This window comes from Platalea leucorodia (assembly GCF_965183815.1).
Source record: "Platalea leucorodia genome assembly, chromosome: Z".
NCBI classification, from domain to species: domain Eukaryota; kingdom Metazoa; phylum Chordata; class Aves; order Pelecaniformes; family Threskiornithidae; genus Platalea; species Platalea leucorodia.
In genome coordinates, this window is record NC_138858.1 from 68,211,905 (window position 1) to 68,237,724 (window position 25,820).

At 41.3% G+C, this 25,820-nt stretch overlaps 1 protein-coding gene across 1 annotated transcript in view; it reads right to left on the minus strand.

Moving 5' to 3' along the window:
* The window catches only part of SRFBP1 (serum response factor binding protein 1), an 84,245-nt gene that overhangs the window by 38,372 nt on the left and 20,053 nt on the right, over positions 1–25,820 (minus strand). The window contains exons 2-3 of the mRNA XM_082335444.1: positions 15,816–15,904; positions 14,765–14,837 (exon numbers count right to left, since the gene is read on the minus strand). Of these exons, the coding sequence (XP_082191570.1) occupies positions 14,765–14,837; positions 15,816–15,904 (162 nt within the window). The remainder of the gene's footprint in view (positions 1–14,764; positions 14,838–15,815; positions 15,905–25,820) is intronic.

The window sequence follows — 25,820 nt, forward strand, 5'->3', positions numbered from 1 at the left end:
CCATCTTTTTTTATGCAATCCAAAGCAGTAATTGGTGTAAAAAAAAAAAAAAGTTACCTCTGTTATGATAATGAAATAAAACAGTAGGAGTGGCTGTCAGTTGTTTTCTCCTTCCAAATGAAAATTGTACAGTACAAGATTTCCCCACCACATTTTTCTCTTGGTTTTCCTTACAATTTTAAGTATTCTTTTATGCTTGCTATCTAAAAAAAAAAAAAAAGTGTATCATACTGTACAGCTTTCTCATGATGAGATTGTTAAGCTTGCTCAGTTAAGATATTTTGACTCCACAAGAGAAGCAAACAGGAGACTGACTTGGGAAAACAGTTACCTTAAAGATGGGGTTTCTCATTTTAGCATAAAAGCGAATGGAAGCAATGTATCAGTGAAAATAATATGAAATGCTACGAAGATTAAGAACAGAACAGAATTCAGTCAGTGAGTATACCAACCTGTCTTCTCACTGTTTTAAGAATTGTGTCAGTGTCCTGGTTTCAGCTGGGATAGAATTAATTTTCTTCTTAGTAGCCGGTATGGGGCTGTGTTTTGGGTTTAGGATGAGAACAATGTCGATGATACACTGATGTTTTGGTTCTCGCTAAGTAGTACTAAGTAGTTGCTAAGTGGCGCTCACACTGGTCAAGGACTTTTCAGCTTCCCGTGCTCTGGCGGGTGCACAAGAAGCTGGGAGGGAGCACAGCCAGGACAGCTGACCCAGACTGGCCAAAGGGCTATGCCATACCATATGACGTCACGCTCAGTATATAAGCGGGAGGAGTTGGCGGGGGGGGGGAGGGGGGAGGCAGGAGGGGGCACGGACCATGATCGCTGCTTAGGGGACATACTGGACATTGGTTGGCGGGTGGTGAGCAATCGTACAGTGTATTGCTTGCTTTGTATTACTATTGTACTATTATTACTTGATTTTATTATTATTGTTATTATTCTTACTATTACTACTGTTCTATTTTTATTTTACTTTAGTTATTAAACCGTTCTTATCTCAACCCACGAGTTTTCCCCTTTTGCCCTTCCGATTCTCTCTCCCATCCCACCAGTGGGGGAGTGAGCGAGCGGCTGCACGGTGCTTAGTTGCCAGCTGGGGTTAAACCACGACAGTCAGAAAAAGGTGGTGGGTAGGAATATTTAAGGAAAGTGCGTATACTGAGGAGACACGGTTATGTAGTCTCCTGACAAGGCATTCCTCCCTCATTCTTATCAATCAAGAATATCAAGAGCCAAGCCTCAGACCTCATAAAAACTGAGAACTGCATCACAACACATAGTCATTCAGCTCACCACTTCTGTATACTTTTACTCCACACCTTAGCTATGAAGGCCAAAACATTTGTGTTTTGATAAAAAAAAGTCATCATTTGCTTCTGAGGATAAGCGCATGTACATATTGGCAGACAGGTGTAAGTGAAATTTCCGTGAAGTAAATTCCACTCAGAAGCAACATCCTTACTGTCTTGACTGCAGAGCACTTATATACACCAGCATTTGCTCCAGGAATAATATATATTTGTTCAGACTCTCTTACTTCTCTCTGGCAGTATAACATTGTCTTTGTCCTGGTTTCATCTGGGATAGAGTTAATTTTCTTCTTAGTAGCTGATATAGTGCTGTGTTGTGGATTTAGTATGAGAATAATGTTGATAACACACTGATATTTTAGTTGTTGTTGAGTAGAGTTTACACTAGTCAAGGACTTTTCAGCTCCCCATGTTCTGCCGGGTGCACAAGAAGCTGGGAGGGAGCAGAGCCAGGACAGCTGACCCAGACTGGCCAAAGGGCTATTCCATACCATGTGACGTCATGCCCAGTATATAAACTGGGGGAAGAAGAAGGAAGGGGAGGACGTTCAGCGTGATGGCGTTTGTCTTCCCAAGTGGCCATTACGCGTGATGAAGCCCTGCTTTCCTGGGCATGGCTGAACACCTGCCTGCCGATGGGAAGTAGTGAATGAATTCTTTGCTTTCCTTTGCTTGTGCATGCAGTTTTTGCTTTACCTATTAAACTGTCTTTATATCAACCCAGGAGTTTTCTCACTTTTACTCTTCTGATTCTCTCCCCCATCCCACTGGGGGGGAGTGAGCAAGAGACTGTGTGGTGCTTAGTTGCTAGCTGGGATTAAACCATGACAGTCTTTGCTCATTATTTCAATGTTAATGTAATGTTTTCCATTTCAGAAACAGAAGGAAAGAAGTTTTTTCAAGTAAGAATTTGTTCAGTATCAAAAAGTCATAATACTTCGGAAACAAAATGTTCATGAATTACTGAGGAATTATCTCCTACAAGGATATCACAGAAGAGGAATTGCATGGAACTCCACGATTAGAAAAAAGTAAAAGGTATCAGTGAGCACATTCAACCGCCTATATCATGATAGTCTTGATAGACAAGCTGAAGAGAGACCATATTGTAAAAGCGAAAGAGACAAAACCCTGAACTTGAAGTTACAGCAACCAACCCTTTTTCCCTTCTAATCCGATGCCCAAGATGCTTTAATATTCTTATGGAAAGGATGATAAAACACTACGATGCAAGCAATTAAAATACAGAAATACATGCTTTCTTCCCCACCTCCAGTCATGAGACATTGAATGTCACACAAATATCTTTGCCATTTTTGCATGGAAAATGTACTAAGGACTACCTGTTTACATCTTCTCTGAAACAGGTCTATTTACTGGTAGTACCAGTTCAATAACACAAACTAGCACAGAACAGAATACCTCTAGGTTTATCAATTAAAGCAGTATTAACTTCCACTGTCCAGACAAACAGAGATACGGTACTGCTTCACACACTTGTCTAGCTGCCTATATTCAATATTGTTTATGATGCTCTTCCACACACTCTTTGGAAGGTAGATCTACAGCATAGCACAGTTATTCACGTATACGAAAACCTAGGCATGCAACTCTACTGACTTATTCCCAAAGCTAGTTCTTAAAGAGGAAAAATAACAACTGACCAAATGAGATGGTTTTCACTCCTAACTAAAGGTAAAATATTTTACTGTGCATCTACAGTTTTACTATCCCTAACTTTAAAATTCCTCCTACTTATGACTGTGTAAGCATAGACTTATGTAGGCTGGAAGAAACCTCCAGATCTAGTGCAACCTTCTGCCCAAAGCAGCTCTAGACAGAGAAGGCTGTTGAGGGCCCTTGAGTTTTGAACACCTCCAAAGACTGAGATTCCACACCCTCTCTTTGCTACCTGTTTCAGTGTTTTATCACCCCAATGGTAAATTCACCCCCTCCTTCCCACACAGCAAGCCAGAATTCTCCAGGGTGCAACTTATGCCCACCATCCTTCCACTGGACACCTCTGAAGAAAGAATGGCTCCATCTTCCTAGGCCATCCTAGGAAGCTACGGACAGTAATAAGGTTTGCCTTTAGCCTTTTTTTTCATTAAGGGTGAACAAACACAGTTCTCTTACCTTGTACATCATATGCTCCAGACCCTAACCGGCTTGGTGGCCCTCTGCTGGACTTGCTCCAGCATGTCTATGTCTTTTCTGTAATGGGAAGCCCAGAAATGGACACAGCACTCCACCTGCAGTCCCACCAGAGGGGAAGGACCATTGCCCTGGACCTGCCAGCTACACTCATGTGCCCCACAATGCAGTTGGTGTTCCTTTCCATAGGGGCACTTTTTTGGTCTTACGTTCAACTTCTTGTCCATCAGGACACCCAGGCCCTTTTTCACAAAGCTTGTTTCTAGCCACCCAGTCCCCAGCCTGGACTGTGGCATGGAGCTATTCCATCCCAGATACAAGACTACGCATTTGCTTTTCTTGTTTTTCTACCCTGTACAAATCCCTCTGAATAGCAGCCCTGCCCTCAGGCATACCATCCATATCCCCCAATTTGGTATCATCCATAAACCTGCAGAGAATGCACCCCATATTATCATTTATGGCATTACTAACATACAAAACAGTACTGGTACTAGTACGGACCCCTAAGGGACATCATTTGTAACCAGCAACCAGCTGGATGTTCTACACTGATGACAACCCTTTGAACCTGACAGACCTGACAGTTTTTCACCCACTCTTATTGCCTACTTGAAGTTGTCCACTTCATCTCTCTCCACAGAATCACAGAATTGCAGAGTTTGGAAGGGAACCTCTGGACTACTACTCCAGCTAGAGGCTGGATCTCTAGTCCAACCCCCTTGCTCAAGCAAGTCAACTATAAAACATTCCTCAGGGCTATGTCCAGACAGGTTTTGAGTGTTTCCAAGGATGTAGACTTCCCAAACTCTCTGGGCAACCTGTTCTAGTCATTAATCACTCCTACAGTGAAAAAGTTTCCTCTTAAGTTTAAACAGAGTTTCTCGTATTTCAGATTGTGCCCACGGCCTGTCATCTTATCAGTGGGCACCACTACTTCCATCAGGTGTTTATACACATTGATAAGATCCCCCTGAGCCTTCTCAAGGCTCAACAGTCCCAGCTCTCTCACCTGCTCCTTGATGCTCCACTCCCGTAGTCATCCGCATGACCCCTCACTTGTCTGGATCCAGCATGTCCATATCTTCCTTACACGGGGGAGACCAGAACTGGACTGAGCACTTCACATGTCTCTCACCAGGTCTGAGCAGAGGGGAAGGATCACCACCCTCAACCGTCTGGCAACGCCTTTCCTAATGTAACCCCGGAGAGTCCTGGCCTTCTTTGCCATGAGGGTCCATTGCTTGCTCATGGTCAGCTAGCGTCCACCAAGGTCCTGTCCCATAAAGTTGCTTGCCAGCCTGTCAGCCCCCAGCACAGATGGGCGCAAGGGTTTACTGCTACCCAGGGGCAGGACTTGACATTTTCCTGTCCTAAACTTCATGACGTTTCCTCTCTGTCCCTCTCTCCAGACTGTCCACCTCCCTCTGAATGGCAGTACAACCATCTGGCGTACTCTTCCCAATTTTTTATCTTCTGCAAACTTGTTGAGCACGCACTCTGTCCTATCCTCAGTGAAGACATTAAATACTATTGACCCCAGTATTGAACTCTGCTGTATACCACCAGCTACTGGCCTCCAGTTAGGTGCTCTCCGTGCTGCTATCAAAACCCTTTTTGCTCAGCAGTCCAGCCAGTTTCTGATTCGCTTCACTGTCCTTTTACCTGGTCCCTGCTACTTCAGGTTGTCTGTCAGGGTGCTATGGGATACGGTGTCAAAAGCTTTACCGAAGTAGAGATAAAGAACCAGTATTCATCTCGCCCATCAAGCTAGTCACCTCACTGCAGGAGGCTATGAGGTTAGTCAAATGTGATTTCCCCATTGGAAATCTATGCTGACTATGCCCAGTCAGCTGCTTCTCCTTTATATTTCCCTAAATGGCCTTCAGCATTATTTGCTCTGTTCATCACCTCACCAAATGAGGAGAGGCTGCCCGGCCTGCAGGACCCCTGACCTGCCATCTTGCCTTTCCGGAAGATGGGAGTGACATTTGCTTCTTCCCAGCTGTCAGGAAGCTTCCCCCCATGCCCCACCCCGCCCATGGCTGGTCCCACCAGGACCTTTCAAAAATGACTGAGACTGGTGACAATGGCCAGTTTCCTCATCAACGCTCGGCGCATTCCAACCGGTCCCATGGACCTGTGTATGTCCACTGTGTTTAAACGTTCCCTGATCCTCCTCCACCAAGGGTAAGTCTTCCTTGGTCTGGACTTTCCCACTGCTTTCAGGGACCCAAGATTCCTGAGGGCTGCCCTTACCAGTAAAGACTACAAGGAAGAAGCATTGATTACCGTGGCCTTTTCAACATCCTTTATCAGAAATCTCCTGTCCGCTCACCAGGGGGCTCACATTTTCCCTAGTCTTCCTTTGGCTGCTGATATTCCTGCAGAAGTCCTTTGTGTTGCCCCTCATGTCCCTTGCCATATTCAACTACAGGTGCACACCTGAACAGGGTCTCTATATTCCTCCCAGGCCATCTGACTCTGTTTCCACCTTGTATGCTTCCCTTTCACATTTGACTTGGTCATGATCTCTTTGCGCATGCTGCAGGCCTCCTGCTGCCTTTGCTTGGCTTCCTTTCTGTTGGAATGGTTCATTCTGGAGGTTGGAGGTGGTGACACCTGGAAAATCAACCTCTCCTGGACTCCTCTCCAGGACTGTATCCCCATGGGATTCTTCCAAGCAGCTGCCTGACAAGGCCAAATTCTGCTCTGCTCAAGGCCAGGGTTGTCATCCTGATGATTTTTTTTTGTTCCCTTCTCTCAGGATCCTGAATTTCACCATCTCGGGGTCACCCTGACTTCACCTTGCTGACCTTCTTTGTCTGTATCAAGTCCAGCAGACCATCTTCCGTCCTTGGCTCCTCAGTCACCTGTGTTGGAGAGTTATCACCAGCACTCTCCAAAAATCTCCTGGATTGCTTGACAGCTGTGGTTTATATCACTGCAGCAGACAGTGGGGCAATTCAAGGCTGCAGGAGCCTGTGGACATGAGGCTTCTTTTAGTTGCCTGAAGAAGGCCTCGCCTATGCCCCGGGGAAGGTGTGCGCAGCCATGGGGCAAAAGCTGGTGGTGGGGAAAGTGGAGCCAGGGCGGGAGGGCTTAGCCCAGTGCTGGCGCCAGTGCTGGCAGAGGACCGTGCGTGCAGCCATGCTACCCTTGATGTGCCCAGTCTCCAAAGAGCAGGGGTGGGCCCAGCTAGTACTGGGATGGGAGACCGCCTGGGGACACCCTTTTGCCTCTGCCCCTTTCTGGTTTGCATTTTTCCCCGTCCTCTCTTGCCCTGGATTTCGTTGCCCTCCTTCTAAAGCCTCCTCACATACAATGTGGAAACTGGCCGGATGGGTGCTAACGTCTGTAGGGCCATCTCCCACCTCCTTCCGGTCAACCGGCATCGCGGTCTGCAGTGTCGGCGCCTCTGGTGCTGGCCTGTAGACTGGGAGACACATCTTCCACCTCCTTGGGGTAGAGGTCTTTCTGCTCAGCCAAGGTGGTGGGGGAGCTTCCTTCATCCCCTCAGAGGGGCTGGGGCAAGCCCCCGGTCCTGGGCCAGATGCGGGGTGTGGTGTCCCGGGAGGCAGAGGGAGGCAAGGGCAGGAGGAGACAGGCAGAGCCCTGATGGCAGAGCACCAATGCTGTGGGTGCTGGTGGGCAGCACGGCGGAGATCGGACACTAACCAAGGCTGGGCCTTGCTGGTACACAGCACCCTGAGAGGGCAGGCTGCTACCGTGCTTTGGCCCGCAATGCAGGGCATGTGCGCACCGCTGTGGGCAGCCTTTGCGTGGCAGGAGCTACGTAATGTGGGGAAGCTGTGCTTTGCGGAGGGGATGGGGTGCGTGAAGCCATCTGGAAGGGGGTCTTCATCTTTGTATCAGAAGTAGTGTGGCCAGCAGGACTAGGGAAGTGGCTGTCCCTTTGTACTCGGCACTAGTGAGACCGCACCTCCAATAACACGTCCACTTTTGAGCGCCTCACTGCAAGAAGGACATTGAGGTGCCAGAGTGTGTCCAAAGAAGGGCAATGAAGCTGGTGAAGGATCTAGAGAACAAGTCCTATGAGGAGCGGCTGAGGGAGCTGGGGTTGTTTAGTCTGGAGAAAAGAAGGCTGAGGGGAGACCTTATCGCTCTCTACAACTACCTGAAAGCAGGCTGTAGCGAGGCAGGGGTCAGTCTCTTCTTCCAAGTAGAAAGCGATAGGACAAGAGGAAACAGACTCAAGTTGTGCCAGCGAGGTTCAGATTGGATATTAGGAAAAATTTCTTCCCTGAAAGGGTAGTCAGGAACTGGAACGGGCTGCCCAGGGAAGTGGTTGAGACCCCATCCCTGGAGGTATTTAAAAGATGTGTAGCCGTGGTGCTTTGGCACATGGTTTATTGGTAGACTTCACAGTGTTAGGTTTACTGTTGGACTTGATGATCTTAAGGCTCTTTACCAACCTAAATGATTCTATGATTCTATTACCTGTTTCTGATCATGTAGTGCGTAGCAGATACTGACAATAATATCGCCCATATTGGTCTGTCTGATAATCCTGATCCTTATGCTCTTAACTAGCTCATTATCCATCCCAAGGCAGAGTTTCATGAATTCCTACTGCTCTCTCACATAAATGGCAATTTTCCCTTCCTTGGCTGCCTGGCCCTAGTTTGGCTATAAGAAGATTACAGAGGATTGTGTCACAGGCTTTGCTAAAGTCAAGGTATACAATATCTGCTGCTTCCTTCTTGTCCATACAGACATTCATCTTATCACAGAAAATAATCAGGTCAGTCAGGCACAACTCACCCTTGGTAAATTCATTCTGGCTATTCCCAGTCATCTTCCTGTCCTTCCTATTCCTGGAATTAGCTTCCAGAAAGACTTGCTCCATACCTTCCCAGAGATTAAATTGAGACTGGTGAGCATGTATTTGCTCAGATCCTCCTTCTTGAAGTTAAGCATGGTGTTTCCTTTTTTCCAAATGTCAGTAACCTTTTCAATTATTGTGACCTTTCAAAAACAATGAAAGTAGCCTCCTCATGATATCAGTCAGCTCCTTCTGCACCCCAAGCACAAGGCATCTGGTCCCATGGACTTGCATGTGCCCAATTAATTTATGTGTTCCTTAACAGCATCATCTTCTGCTGTGGGTAGCCCTTCACTCCCACAGACTCTGCTTGTAGACTCTGTAAACTGGGAAGCCAAAGGGCAGAACTGACCAGTAAACACGTACAGGGAAAAAGCACTGAATATCTCAGCCTTTTCCATATCCCCTCACTGAGCCGCGGACCCTTATTTTCCTTTAGCTTTACTTCTGCTGCCAGTGTACTGACAGAAGCCATTCCTGCAGACCGTCACATTCCTCAGTAGCTGGAAATGCACCTGAGTTTTTTATTTTCTAACACTATCTGTATGCGTTCAAGCAGTGTCTCTACATTCCTCACAGGTAGTCCATTCTTGCTTCTACCTTTGGAATTTCTCTGTTTGGGCTCAGGAACATACCGTTTATCCATGCTGTCGTCTTCTGCGTTACGTTAGGTGCTCTTTACATCGTGTCTCCTACTTGGAAGAGCTTTCTACTTCAGCCACGACAGAATTTGAGGTACCAATTAAATGAACATTCAGAGTTTGTATAACAAAAATAATCTGCCTTGATAGGGCATATATTACTTAGAAAAGCCACGTAATGCCATTGACAAAGTGGAATGTGCTGCTGAGAACACAAGCAGTAGAAGTCAGTGTTTGCTCAAAATGCCTGACTTCTTGCACATGTACACCTGAGTAATGCACACATGGATCTACCTACCACTCCAAGTACCAAGTTTCCTGCATTACTGAAGAGAAATGCATCACACATGGGTAACAAGTCAGACACTTGCAAAGCAAGGATCTGCACTGCTCTATTGAAGGAGGGATGAATGACTTCGAGTTCTACCCCTTTTTCTTTCCCTGAAATGGTCTTTAAGTGGCATCTGGCCCACACCATTGTGAAAGCTGGGCCACCCCTGCCTCTGTCTTTTGTTGAGAAGCATCAAGGACCCTTCCTAAGCTGATTACACTAGAGTTTAAGAGCTTTCCATTACTCTTTCAAAAACCTATGAAGGTTAAAGATTCTATAACATTAATATGAAAGTGTGCTATCTATTATGAAAGAAAATATGCAAGGCTGTTGTTGGAAAAATATGCTACGAGAAAGAAAATGCAAAACTGTGAAAAAGTGCATTAGTCCTTTCTCTTACTTAAGAATTCTACAGTGAGATGTTAACTGAAACCACATCTACAGAAGATGAAAGCATTAACCAAAAAAGAAACCACTACTGTTAGAACAAAATGATATGGCTTTTTAAAAAAGCCTGGTATTTCAGGACTAAAAAATTACATGCAAAAAGACCACACTAAAAGAAAGATCTATCAAGCTCCTTAGGCGGACCTACTCTAAAATCATCAGTTACCCAGTCCTGAGTAAAAGCCTTTTCTCACCCATATCACTATTACTTTCAAGAAATTGGATGATTTTTGTTCCAAGGCCAAAGACCATGAAAACATCCTTCAGATTGAAGCTCTACCTATACAAAAAAATCTGGCTTTCAAAAGCTTGACAGTAATACTAGAGTTCACACTTAACTCTACTTCTGTTTCTACCTTGATAAAATACAAAGTTGAGAGAAGATAATTTAGAGTAAAGCATTATTTTTTTCCTGTATCTCTTGTACTGAACTCATTATTCTACAATAAATACTGTGTTTTAAGTGTATCAAAATAAAAACATTGAATTGACCTAGTCTGATTGTCCCGTGATAATTTTCAGGATAGAGAACTTATCTTTCCAAGCCATTTAACAATGGTTGCAATCAACTGCTGCTCATTCCCAACAACTGGAAGACATTTTCCCTTCAAGCATTGCCAATAACCTTTCTTCCACATCTCATTAATGGGCATCTTCCAAACACAGTATTGCTACAGCAACACCTGCCACAATACTAAGGTTTTCATTGCAAGATAAAGGCAAAAATTACTCCTAAATACCCAGTGAAGAAACCACATAAAGTTGTATTAAAACCTAATCTCAGCCAAGAAATGTAAACAATTCAGCATAAGCTCCACGTTGCTAAGAAATCACTAGACAATCAGTTACTTTTTTGTGAAGAAACTTCTTAAAATATCATAGCTTCCTGAATATACTAAGTAGTATCCACAATGGATAGTTAATCCATTTTGACAGTATCATCAAGCCTGACAAAGAAGTAAAAAAATTTCCTGTAAGTATACACAATTTTTTATTTTAAAAAAGTAGTATCAAAGTAGAAGGACTAGAAAGGATCATACTGTTCTTTTTTCCCCAACTTTCATGAATCGTTAAATAAATATTTTATATGGTTTTGGCAATACAAAATCTGAAAAACTCAAAAAACAGTGTACTATTCCAATAGCTTTGAGAACTCCTGCAAACAATTAACCCAGTTCCTGCATCCACGTAGCTGGAATTTTTAACTGCTCTGATTTCCCACAATGTTTACTTCTGATTGTTGTGCTTGAGACATTATTAATTTTATTTGCCAATTAAGTTATTTTTAAACTCCAGTTCTAACAATGAAAACATATAGAATCAAAAATTACATGTCATTCCAACAGTAACACAACAATATATCCTATTTACAAATTCAAATAACAAAGTTTCTTAATACAGCCCGGCACCAACACTTCCTAGGTTTTCAATATATGCAGGACTGTGCATATGTGAGTATGTATAGGATATAAAAAAAAAAAAAGGTAGACACAGGCACAGTATTTAACCTGAAAAGTGAGCATCTAATTATGTCCCACTCCTAGGAAACAGTATATTTACAGTGAAATTATGTCAGCAGTGTCTGTTTAAAGTCTACTTGAAGACAGGAAAAAAGCATCCCCAAGAGTTAGTGATCAGACAGGAGTTAACAAATAATAGCAAGCATTTTCTCCTTCCTATAATATCAGATTGTAATTAGTAACGATCCACATTAGAAAGAGAAGTTAAGATCTTGTAACTGAAATTCACATTTGTCTCATTCAGAAGGACAGCAGCTCTTACAAGTCCTGCTGAGCTGCAGGCAGCCAGCCTCTAACAACAGATGCACCATCAGGCAATTGATTTTTTTTTTGTTGCAGTCAAAAGAAAAATAACAGTTGTTCCATGAAGTGGCAGAAGCCATACTGAAACACTGTGCTGACCAAGAAACAGATTCCCTAAGTAAATGAACTAGTACAAAAGGTTTGTGGGTTTATAGGCAGCTGAATGCAGATATGTAATTCTTAAAGCAGCAAGGAATTCCCCCTTATTGGGATTTCAACCCCTCACATTTTCTTCCTTAGTAAGAGAAACTTAAGCCACTGCATGAAAAACTTCAGTAAGACAGACAACTGTGTCAAGGTCCCAGAATTTCAGTCTCTCTTCCCTGAGCTTGAAACAAATTCCCTGTGAAATGGAATTCTCATCTCCTCATCTCATGCATTCTGAGGTCATCAGGATACATAAAGTCCTTCACAAAAGACCCTGTTCATGCCAGCAGTCCCCAGAAGGCTTTTTATTTTCTGGATATGCAGTAGGGGACAGGTGGTCTGAGTCTGTTCTTGACTGGTGGAAGAAAAATGCATATTTAGAAAGAGGTGTGCTGTCTTTGGCAACAGAGAAAAACTCAGGAAAAAAAAATGTACTATTTTCCTTTTCTTTCAAAGATGCGTTTTCTTCAGTCTACAGCAACCCTTTGTGTCTTTGTCCAATCAATACAGAAGTTCTAGAAGTTAAGTAGCCATCTCAAGAAATCTTTTAATCTGAAAACACACATCCTGTCAGACGCTGGTGTAACATCCACTTTCTGGCTCCCAACTGCTTTAGCTGGTGTAATTATTTTTGTTGTTTTTTGTCTTCTCAGCTGAACTTCTCTTCACAGCTTGCTATACCTCTCAAGACTAAACATTCAGTAAGAGAGAAGGCAGATATTTTTTCTTACATAAAACATGTAAGTAGAAGATTATGGACTATTTCTGCATGTTACATGGAAAATGACCAATTCCTATATTCTGCACACAGTTTTGAAAGGATTTGCATTTCCTCTGACAAGTGTTTGGGATCCACACACTGAAACTCCTATAACAGTCTGGATAATACAAGCCTGCTCTTAAGCTGCAATTTCCTTATTAGTAAGGAATAATTTATTATTAACTACCTTATTAACCATTTCTATTCTGTCCATTCTTTCCTAAAAATTCTAAAATATCCACTCAGGTTATGCAAAGAGTTCTTTGTGCATCCTATGAGCAATAACTTAAGACAAAAGGTTGCTAGGAGTGACGTTATACGAACATAAAATCTCCCACTATCTCAAATAATATCAATGATTTTCATGAAAGCTGCCTTGATACTCTCCCGTGCTGAATGAGGAATATTTCTACGCCAACTCTAAAAAGCTCTCTTAGTCTAGAAATCAACAGTGGTGAAAAAATATGTAAACAACTAGTCCCTTTCAGGCTGTGATTCATAAGAAACACGAATTTTTCTTTCATCTAAGAAACAAATACACTGTAGAGATAGTAAGTGTCTATTTGTTCATTTTTAAAGACTAAAAAACCCCAAGAAAACCAATCTTTTTGCTATAAAAATATTATTAATATAAGGGTGCATTTTTTTAGCAATAAACACCAATTACAGCACAGTTTCTGATAACTGAGCGCATTTACTAGCTACTTGCCTGAGAAGTGGGAGAGCTTTTCCTCTCTCAGCTGCTCACTTTGAAGACTCCTCCCTTTCTATACACTATTTCAAACCAAAATTTGTTTGCCTTCAGCTCTCCAGATTATGAATCTATCCTCCCTTGACAATCACTCTTAAAGTTAACACTTACAAGTCCTGCACTCATTAACACCAACTGAAGAAACAGCTTGAATGTACTTGGCCAACACAGTCCTGAGTGCAGGCAGCCTTTAAGATGTCTGCATGAGCCAGTCCTGGAAGGAAAAGTACAATGTGGACAATGTAAATGCTTCTGGGAGATGTGTGCAGAACGGATCTTGCAGCAAAACCCTCTCAGGAGCACTCACAGAAGCCCCATCAAACACGGGCTTGTGAGCTCGGTGCTGCACCACACCTGATTACTTGATATATACTCTTACAATTTGAGAGATGTTTCCAGAATCTTCATCATGCTCCAATAAACGCATAAATGTGTCATCAAAAAAAAGAAAGAAAAAAGCAATTACAAGACCAAGTTTAAGACTGATGGCAAGCCAGAAAAGCAGAATGCCTCAGTATGGTTGTCATGTTGCTTGACCAGTGCTTTACCCTTTAATACAGCGCTGCCCATTTTCTTTCCCCTTTACTGATTCGTGAGGACTCGTTTTGTAAGTCCTGTGCTAAAAACCCCTATGATTCCACCTGATGAATCTGGCACAAAGCACATCTAAATGGGTCAATGAAGGCTTTCCAGCTACCAGCTTTTTTGAAGCCTAAGATCTGTGCAAGGATCAGGAAAGGGGAAAAAAGTAAAGGTTAAAAAAAAAAAAAACCACACACAAAAAAACCCCACACAATGGTAAGGGTGATTTAATCACTACAGTCATCAAGGAAAAACAAACAAAGCAGCCATAAACAGTTTTCTTGGCTTATACAGGACTCTTGTGCTCAAGCCTTATGACTGGAATTTGCACCTCATTTCAACACACACAATTTTAAGCAGTATCGGTTAAAACTGAGATATGACTAGCACAAAACATTACGAAGTTATAAAATTTCTGAAGCGTTTGCTGATATGTCATAACGTATAAGAGACAAAAACTGTATTAATTGACAGTAAAGCTAAAGATAAAAAAAAGGTCTGACTCAAGTGTTACCAGTCCCTTGCAGCTAAAATTTCAAACTACTATAAAATTTTGAAGTTCAAAGAAAAATACAAGTAGCATCATACTTAAAGCTGAGAAAACTGACAACAAGGATACTGTATCATCAGGCACACAAAATGCTTTCCATACTCCTGAGTGGCATGAGAACTTTAATTTCTGCACTTTAACTGTTACAGTAAAAACTTCAAGCACCACACATTTCTAAACAAATTCATGTTTAGCCTGGCAAGCTTAAGACTTAAATTGTCTAACACCTTGACAGATGCAGCAAACATGGAAATATGCAAATTTTCATAATTTTCCAGCTGTGTTACAGTAATGACCAAGCTGACTCTGGAAATATTTCAGTTAAGTTTCAGTAATGCAGTCCCAGAAAACAGACAAAGCTTTTTGTTACTAAAATTAATTGCCTCTAATATTTAAACATCTAAACATAGTATTACCTTCATGGCATGGATTTCTTCTATTAATCTCTCAACTCGTTTTTGGTTCTTTAATTTCAAGTCTTCTGAACCCCTGCAAAATGAAGTCTGTCTTTATTAAAAAAATATGTGTTTTGTTCACTTTATTCCCCTGTGGGCTAATAGTAAGTAGCAAAACAAAAATATCACAAGAGTTGGCATGAACACATTCCCTTGATGTTAAATGAACATTTTAGCAAAGAGGTGAACATAATCTAATGCTTCTGCTGTTCTGAACAGAGGATAAAACACTGAGGATTTACCAGAATAATAAGAAAGACCAATGTTACTTTATTAGGAAATAGTAACTAAAATTCCTATCAACACTACATAGGAGGCACTGACATCTCAAATACAATTACATTTTAAGATCTGTACTATTTAAATATAAAAGATCATTAGGCTTGCTTTGTATTTTGGACAATTTGCTAAAATTGCAGGAGAAGACTACGCTCAATTTATACTTTGAACACAGTAACGGATGTATCTTACACCGTCTCCAATAAGACACATCCCAAGTTACTTTGGGCCAGTCATCTTTAAAAACATAATCTACAAAACGTTGTTTTAATTATTTACTTAAATATTAATTAATACTAATTATTAAAAATCAAGTATGACTTGTATATCTATGCAAACTGAAGAATATTTTTTGCTATAGAACCTTGCAGGCAACTGCAGCGAGAAAATGTTGCACAAATTAGGTTCAACAGCAGAATAACCAAAAAGATCAAGTCTGACACTTTTAAAAGTGCTGTAAAAGGTTCTGTAAGTGATTGGGATTAGCTTCCAATACACTAAATCCCTTAAAAAAAATGTTATCCCAATTCTGCTTTATGAAACTGCTTTTTAGTTAGTATTTTTAGTCTATCTAAAGTGACATAAAATTAAGACAAAATAGCATTTATGCATCATAGCGTCTTAAGATTTAAATGTAACGTGTTGTTTCTCCCACTTCTCCATTTCTGGGAAAACAGTTAAGATAGTGTCTCATTTATAAACACATGAAAAAGAACAGATATTTAAAACTGACTTTTTCAACTTTAATTTCCCAATGTGTCTGGTTAGTCTGCGAATAGTGAGGACTCTGGCCTTCTTCACATCTTTTCTCATCTTCACAACCTGTCAGAAAGATGGAAGACATTATAAAGCTTGTTTTCGTTGATTAGTTTCCATATACAATATATTCATTACATTGACTTAAATTTTAGAAATTAGTTCAACAAAAAGAACTATTTTTGAAAACAGAGTGCATTCCCTTGCTAACCAAATCCCAGTTCAAATGAATTCAGATTTCATTTAAAAACAACTGCTTCTATAAACATCAGAGGAAGAACAACCAACAGCATAAAAATGTGTCTGAGGTCTAAACAGAAGACAAGACATCCCTAACTAGCCATACTTTAATATCATTCTTAGAACTAGACTGAACTAGAGACTTGAAAAGACTCACCTTTTGCCTTCACTTTGTTTATTTTTGTTCCAGTGAAACAGCACCAGTACTTTTCCATTAGTAGATAATACATAAAAGTATTTTCATTATGAATCATTTTGAAAGATTAAAGAAAGACTCCCAAACTAAACATTATTTATTACCGAGCAGAATTTGAGATATGAAAATCTTTTTATGTATTTGAATTTATTTTTGTTGAGAATAAAATCAAAGTGATTTGCAACTCACCACGGTCTCTTTTAACTTCCTATCCTACCCAGTACTCTGTTCCCAAAACATATTTCAAAGTAGACAATATTAAAGAAAACTTAACAATGATATTTTGGTCTTATTTCTTGCCCCAAAATAAAAGGAACAGAATTCTAATTATTATTAGACAGGTAGTACAAACAAACAAATCGTTGGAATCATAGAATCATTAAGGTTGGGAAGGACCTCTGAGATCATCGAGTCCAACCTGTTAACCTAATTGCTGGGTCTACCTCTAAACCATGTCCCTAAGCACTACATCCACAGGTTTTTTGAATACTTCCACTGTATGTGATTGTACCACTACCCTGAGCAGCCTGTTCCAATGTGTAACAACTCCCTCTGTGAAGAAATTTTTCCTAAAATCTAATCTAAACCTCCCCTGGCACAACTTGAAGCCATTTCTTCTCGCTCTATCACTTGCTACTTGGGAGAAGAGACTGACCCCCACCTTGCTACAACCTCCTTTCAGGTAGTTGTAGAGAGCAATAAGGTCTCTCCTGAACCTCCTTTTCTCCGACTAAACAACCCCAGCTCCCTCAGCCACTCCTCATAACACTTGTGCTCCAGACCCTTCACCAGCTTCATTGCTCTTCTTTGGACACACTCCAGCACCTCAATGTCTTTCTTGTAGTGAGGGGCCCAAAACCGAACACAGTATTCAAGGTGCGGCCTCATCAGTGCTGAGTACAAAGGGACAGCCACTTCCCTAGTCCTGCTGGCCACACTATTTCTAATGCAAGCCAGGATGCCATTGGCCTTCTTGGCCACCTTGGCACACTGCTGGCTCATATTCAGCCAGCTGTCGACCAACACTCCCAGGTCCTTTTCCTTTGGGCAGCTCTCCAGCCACCCTTCCCGAAGCCTGTAGCGTTGCATGGGGTGGTTGTGACCCAAGTGCAGGACCCGGCACTGAGCCTTGTTGAACCTCATACAGTTGGCCTCTGCCCATGCATCCAGCCTGTCCAGATCCCTCTGTAGGGTGTTCCTACCCTCCAGCAGATCAACACTCCCGTCCAACTTGGTGTCACCTGCAAACTTACTGAGGGTGCACTCGATCCCCTCGTACAGATCGTTGATAAAGATCTGAAACAGAACTGGCCCCGGTACTGAAGCCTGGGGAACACCACTCGTGACCAGCTGCCAACTGGATTTGACTCCATTCACCACAACTTTCTGGGCTCAGCCATTTGGCCAGTTTTTTATCCAGTGGAGAGTGCACTTATCCAAGATGTGAGCAGCCAGCTTCTCCAGGAGAATGCTGGGGGAAGCAGTATCAAAGTCCTTACTGAAGTCCAGGTAAACAACATCCACAGCCTTGCCCTCATCCACTAAGCAGGTCACCTTGTCATAGAAGGAGATCAGGTTGGTCAAGCAGGATCTTCCCTTCATGAACCCATGCTGACTGGGCCTGATCCCCTGGTTGTCCCACACGTGCTGTGTGATGGCATTCAAGATGATCTGCTCCATAACGTCCTCTGGTACCGAGGTCAGGCTGACAGGCCTGTAGTTGCCCGGATCCTGCTTCTGACCCTTCCTGTAGATGGGTATCCCATTAGCTAACTTCCAGTCAGCTAGGACTTCCCCAGTTGACCAGGACTGCTGGTAAATGATGGAGAGTGGCTTGGCAAGCTCCTCCACCATCTCCCTCAGTATCCTCGGGTGGATCCCATCTAGCCCCATGGACTTGTGGGCATTCAGGTGGAGGAGCAGGTCACTGTTACCTCTTCGATAACTGGGGCTTCATTCTGCATCCTATCTCCATCTCCCAGCTCAGGGGTCTGAGTACCCTGAGGATAATCAGTCTGACTATTAAAGACTGAGGCAAAGAAGGCATTAAGTACCTCAGCCTTCTCCTCATCTTTTGTGGCGATGTTACACTCCGCATCCAATAAAGGATGGAGATTCTCCTTGGCCCTCCTTTGTTGCCGATATATTTGTAAAAACATTTTTTGTTATCCTTAACTGCAGTGGCCAGTTTAATTTCTAGCTGGGCCTTTGCCCTTCTAACTTTCTCCCTGCATAATCTAACAATATCCTTGTAGTCTTCCTGAGCTGCCTGCCACTTCTTCCAAAGATGGTAAACTCTTTTTCTTTCCTGAGTTCCAGCCAAAGCTCTCTGTTCAGCCAGACTGGTCTTCCCCACCGGCTCGCCTTTCGGCACACGGGGATGGCCTGCACCTGCGCCTTTAAGACTTCCTTCTTGAATAACATCCAGCCTTCACAGACTCCTTTGCCCTTCAGGACTGCCTCCCAACGGACTCTCTCAACCAGACTCCTAAACAGTCCGAAGTCTGCCTTTCTAAAGTCCAGGGTAGCAGTTTTGCTGACCCCCCTCCTTACTTCTCCAAGAACTGAAAACTGTCATTTCATGGTCGCTGAGCCCAAGACAGCCTCCGACCACCACATCACCCACCAGGCCACCTCTGTTCGTGAACAGCAGGCCCAGCGGGGCACTTCCCCTGGTCGGCTTGCTTACCAGCTGCATCAGTTTTTGCTATTAAATTCTATCATGGGAAACCTCAGGCCTAGGCATTGTCTTGTCAATGATGCACATTTTGGAGATACAGGGAGTTAACAGTGACTTATAACCTTGCTTTTTTACAACTGAAAAAAAAACCGTTATTTATTCAGATATATCTTACTATCACTGGTAAGATTTTCTATTTAACAGTTAAACTTAGAAAATACAAAATATTAAAACAAACAAAAAAAATCAGTCTTCCTGAAAAAAAGCCAAATTTCTCTTAAATTTATCCAGTGGAGTAGAGTGTCAAAATAAGTTGGGACCTCTTTCTCAAGAAAGTTCTTTACCTCAGATTTCTATTTTATCTTCTAATTACTCAAAGATAGCATCAAAATGATTGCTTGGTGGTGATTGCACAATCAAGTCAATTCCACCAGGAATATTAGTATTATAAACCTGCATCAAGCTTGACCAAAAAAGAGAAAAAACTAAATCTTCAAAGCTCACAGAGGAACATTTCACACCTATGATGGGAAGCCTGGCTAGTATATATCCCCTGTGCGGAGACCGTAATGGTGAGACTATATCATTTATTTAAAACAAAACCAAAACCACCCTTCCCATATGTTGCACACCCAATTATGTTTGTAGCTAGGTTACTGACATAACCAAGCGGTTAAGCCTTGAGCTATACTCAGCAGTGGCTCTACTGAAGGCTGAATCAGTCAGAGCAAAACGATTTCTAGAGAGGGGCACATGCTGATTGCCAGCCCCACCTCTGCCAGGGCAGAGGAGGAGCGTGTGTAGGAGCGCTCCCCTGAAAAGCAGGGGAGGGGAGCTGTACTGGGGCAGCATTACTGGCACTTGCACAGAGAGAAGGAAAAAGGCAAAGAAGGTTTTTGGGACAAGAATGACTGACTTAAAATTGGTCTCCTGTTCTAAAATTTGTACAGCAAAGGTCAGTACTTGCCTCCATTACCCTAGTGAAATAACTGCACACAGGTCTACCTATAAGCATTTCTACTTCAGTTAACAGCAGAAACCACGTGCCAAAAAGTACCCGTGCCAAGTCTCTGCTAGACAACAGCACTGCTCAAGTCTCTACACGGTAAGGAAGAAATCCTTAACATTACTATTTGCCATCTGAGCATGTAAACATTTCTTTTTATAAGATGCTGAATGGAATTACCATATCTCCCTATATCACATCTTCTTCTAAATGGAAGAAAGAAAATAAAGCATCTTCTGGTTGAATACCTCTTAGATACTATGTACATGCAAACAGTTTGGCACTTCAGATGCAAACTGGGTATGCCTTCTTAGAAAGTTTGGGAAGGGGGGGGTTGTTTGGTTTATTGTTTGTTTGTTTTCTTTAAATAACCATTAAAAACATCCACAAGCTACAAACACATTTGAATTTAAATAACTCATACTTTACATATTAGTTACTCTGTATCCAAACACAAAGTATATTTAACTTTCTCTCAAAAAATATTTTGTAATGTATTTTTTAATAGAAATATTAATGCAGACACAGCATATTTCTGGGGCCTACAAGAGCCAAAACCCAGCCTCCCCCACTGCCAGCCAATGAAGGCTGTATCGACCTATGACAGCAGGAAAGAGGGAAGGTATTCGCTCTTTGGCAGACTAGGAATATCAGTTTATGTAATCCACAGTCACTTCTTTCACACGGGACAGTATGCATCGACTGTGTTCTTGGAAGTACTCGTAAAGTTCTTAAGAAAGCAGTCAGCTCTTTGGGACAGAAATCAAAAAAGTTTTGCTTTAGATTTACAGTATGCCTGAAACAATGGGGCTTAGACCACCAGGGTGGCTCCTAGGACTCACTGAACTATCTGCCTCTCGTGTTTGAAAGCAAGATAGGCAGCCTCCTCTTGAATAAAAAAACCCCAAACAAACAAAACCAGAAAAACCCGACCAAAAACAGTAGTAGATTTTGAAAAATAATAACAAATATTTACTCATAATTAGTAAGATATTTTTTATAAAGAGGTTAAGAAAAGACAACAAGACAAGGAGAAGTCTTTGCACTGAAACTTAGAAAGGCTGCAGTATAAATCAGGGTCAGACTAACCAATGCTTTAAGACCAGGCAAAAAGGACTTTTAATTTACTTAGAGGTTTCAGTGAATGCAGAAGAAAAATTATAAACACAGGCAAATCTCAAAGCAAACAATTTCTTGTATCAATAGGAACACGCTCTAGGATTCCTGGAAATTCAGGAAGCCTGCAATTGTAAGAAATAACTTCAAGGATTCCTTGCAACAAAGAACAAGAGATGGTTTCCTCTGTTGAAGACATTTCTTTATTCTGTAGGAAAACATTACCTATAAGGCAATTAAGCCATTACTATTTATTAATACTATGAAATAGTTGTGTTTATTGATGATTAATACATATTTATTAATTACAAGTCTTAAATAGTAAAAATAGATAATATAAAAGTAAGAATACAGATAATATATAAATTATTAAATCTAAAAGAAATCAGAAGGGAAATGAACTCACTTTTAAAAAAAAACCTAGGTAGCAACACATACTAGCCTGAAAGCACATGAGCATGTTTCAAAAGCTATGGTTATGCATAAAAATCACATTAAGCATTTATATTACTAGAGATCCTAAACGAAGACATAATGCAAAAAAATTCCATGGCTGCAAGTATTCCACAAAGAGAGGCTTGAATCACCCCAACACCTTGCAACCTACAGTAAGCATTGCCACAAAACATGACATCTACCAGCCAACTGCACGCAAGCCATTTCAAGCCATAGGCAGACCGTAGCTGCTGCTGTTTCGAGAGAGAAACGGCAAACAAAGAGCACAGCATTGGATCAGCAGATTACTAGTCAGACAAGGACTAGAAACCCTCTCCTGCAATTTACCTTTGCCCAAGGAGTGCACATTACTGAGGGGGATTATAACAGGAATTGCTGACTTAGCACAACCTCCACTAGAGTGATACTTGGCACATAGCTCCCAGTACTCACTGCTAATAGTGGCAGTATCTGGCAATAAAAAGAGCCCCGATTTGGATGGATGGGTACATTTGGCATGGGACAAAGGAATAAGAGGGTATATGTCAAACCAAGAAGGTTATTTCCAGCAAACAATGCATCTAACAAGCGTGTGTTTAAAGGCTTCACAAGAACTATATTTAACCCAGAATTTACAGCTATGGAAGGAGAAACCAACAGCTTCAGCCACTTTGCCTTCTTATTCCAGGTTGCTCCTGCCTCTGAAGGGTGAAAAACCATTCCCAGAGATTTGTCCTCTTGTGTGGACAAATCAAGCCTTCCCCAATCCTGAGCATGTCCAAGCCCTTCTCATGCCCAAGCAGGGGGAATAAAGGGAGAGAAACCGACAAAAGATTGTTTAATTGTACCTTTGATCTCTAAGTTTCTTTCTAGTTTGGTCCCCCCCTGCCCCGAAAATAGTTTGATTTGAATACTGATATTTCAGTCTTAGTTACAAATTACTTAATTTCAACTAACAAAAATCTTGGAAGGGCTGAATCAGTGACTGAATCTGTGTTGAACTTCCTGGAAAGAGCTTCTGATCACATACATTAACCCTTTTAAATTAATGGGACATGGTTATTGTACATAATACAAGACAAAACACATGTGTAATCGAACAGAAAGTTATTTTAAGAGCCTCCCACACAATTAAGCTGTTGCAAAAAAACCTTTTATGAAAATTTTCAAGTTTCTTGAAGAGAAACCTAAGGTATTTTTAGATGAAAGAACCAAAAAATTACCTGGTTTAGGTTCCAAAAACATAAATCGCTACGGAATTGTCCTCATATCGGTGATGGCAACAAAAACACACCAAGCAACAGGGACAAAATGACAGTATAGGTGCAATAATACATTCAAATTCACATGACTAGTCAAAGGTATTTGCCTTCACATTTTTAAGACAACAGCAGCAAAGTTCTCAAAGTACCACTACATTGGAACAAAATGTTACACTTGGCCACTTCTGAAACTTGTTTTGAGGTCTGTACAGGCAACATGCCTCCAAACTAAGCTAGTGTTCAGCCAATTAGAAAAAAAGAAAGGAAAGTGTGACTAAAGATTTGTAGATATATCAAGAAAGGTACGTGTCTACTCTGAACTACAGTATCAACTATACTTGACAAAAAAACCCCCTCAAAACGAAACCATTCTTCAGAAAATATTAATCCAATGGATTAAGAGAAAAAATAAGCAATAGCATATTTCTGCCCATGACTTGTTTAATACATTCTATTACAAAACATTGAAATACTAGAAGAACTGCGTAGACGTTTACAATACGGAAAGTGTTTTTTCATGTTACGATGTACAAAAGCTAGTACTGTACATGAAAACACCTGAAAGACCCAGAATGTCTTAAATTCTTCTTAACTCAAAGTTAATAAAAGTTTACTTATGCCGTCGGATCCAGCTATCCAAAATGCACGAGAGCCAATAAACTAATGGCCATGTCTTTTTCCTCTGAGCAGCCTGGAGCACATACAACTGTTCTCCTTGGGCTTCAGCCCACGAGGTGCTGAACATTTTGGTCCTGACCCAACAATGCACTTAAACAAATTATTAAATCCTTAAACAACCAGCACTAGACAGACTGGAGTTTCTTCATCCACTTCTGCTTTATGCCAGCACACAGTCTAGTCCTAGTTCTTGTACAAGCAACCAGAAAAGACAAATCATTCTGTTCTCCTCAAGGAAGGACACTATACCTAACCTCATCCAGTGAAAAAACTCATTGTAAGAGTTTGTAGTGTTCTGAAATATCCATAATGTAACACAAACACGCACCCATTACACAGTGGCCTGCCTCCCTCCCTCCCCGAACATGGTGAAGTCTCTCCTATACGAAGATTGTCTTCAAGGTCCAGACACAACTGCAAAAAAAATTAATTTACAGTTTAAAGATATCATTCCTAAGCAATGTTCTGTAATCTTACACAGACATGTCCAAATCCACTTCGCAATATAAGGTCTCTTATGTCTCTTCTATCACTTGATGCCTGAAAAAAACCAGGGTAGTTCTGAGTTTGCTTTTCTGCTTCAGTTTCTTCCTGTGCTCTCAAGGCTAACAGGCTTTATCTGACATGAAGGTCACACCCGAGAGTGGGATGACAATGAGAAAACATCAAGAATCTACCTTGTAAATTCTGTCTCAGGAAAGAATCAATTTTAAATATACCTGATCATACCCCTATCAACAAATTACCACATACCTGCACAAACCGGGTCTAGCAAATGAACGACAGTAATAAATGAAATCGCAGGTACAAGCTATACCTCAGTCCTAGCGGAGCCCTTTCATGCCAAGAGAACCCTAGCAGGCTGAAATGAGAGTCTGATCTGCTAAGATCAAAACAGCTCAAAGCAAAAGAAAAAAAAAAATACTTACACATGCCCAAAGGTATACAATAGCTTTTTTATGTCACTGCATTAAGAAATTTGCTTCTGAACCCCCTTAAGTTTAAGCAGCACTGCTGAAGTAGAAAGGGAAAAAGTCATCAAAACCACACCAAAACCAGTTGTCTATGTTGCTTAAATTATGCATCAACAAATGTCAAAGCAAGAAATTCAGCTTAAAAAAAAATAAAAAGTGAAATGTATTTGAGTTGAGTATTCAAGGTCTCTCCAATACCTACAAGAAAAACATGGAACTAAGTAATGTTGCAGTTTCCACTGATCTTCTTCCCTTTCCTCATTTTAGGGCATACCAAAAGCATTGGTTTCATTTTATAGTTACTTGGCAGTCTTCTAACCAAGAAATTACCATGGCAACAGAGTATTCTAAATGTTAATTTTTGGTGCTATTTGGCAATAGAGAGTTTTAAAATTCAAAACACCTGCAGCTGGACCACGTATAAGCCAGAACTAACAATAGTACATAATCTTTTGAGTGAATAATCTAAGTGAAAAAATGTTTCTGGAACTTCATTACAAATATTTCTCTCTATTATCTGGAATGTCAGCTTGAAAGATCTAACGATTTTTAGATTCTTAGCAAAGTTAGGAATTGCCAAGTTTACTTTTTTTTTTCTTTTTTAGAAAAAGAATCACTATATTACAGTATATATTTTATACATGTCAAAATACCTGGAAATAGCCAGTCTTAGACTTACTACAGCTTCATATATTTGCATTATAAAAACATATATAAGTAGGGAGGTAAAGGCAGCAAGAACAACATAAATGCACCTATGTGGAGTATCAGGATTCAGCTGTTCAGTTCCAGGACAGTTTTACACAAATATATATCCACAAAAAAGAAAAGCCCCCCACATCTAACCTTACAAAAAACAAAACAAGGTGAGTTTTCAGCCAGATCAATTTCCTGAACTGTTTCCCCTTATGGTCACATGAATGCTAGCTAGTTTCAGGGAAAAAGAGCAAAGTGAGAATGTGCAGAAGGAGACAGAGATGGGCTACAATAAACCAGACTATGATCAATGAGCTATTCCTGTATTTAATATAAGGATCAAAACCCAGCATAGAGAGTGCTAAGGAACGCAGTTTCTGTGGCTAGTGTCTCTGCCACACCAACGTAGCATTAATCTTGCCTTTGCTATCTGCAGCTACATGCAAACAGGTTCGAACCAAGAGGACTGAATTATATCACAATACATCTAACGAAAGGTAGACAAGTTCATGAAACACGAGGCAACTTTTTCTGGATTAAAATATAACACCCTGCTGCCCAAAGCAGGCATAAGCACCATCACTAGCTGGAGGCACCTGCAAAGCAAAACACCCGCAGCCTCTCAGGTCTCTGTGCACTCACCCTGTCAGGTTCCAGAGGGGGATTGATAAAGATGAATGGGAAAAAGCATACTGTCCA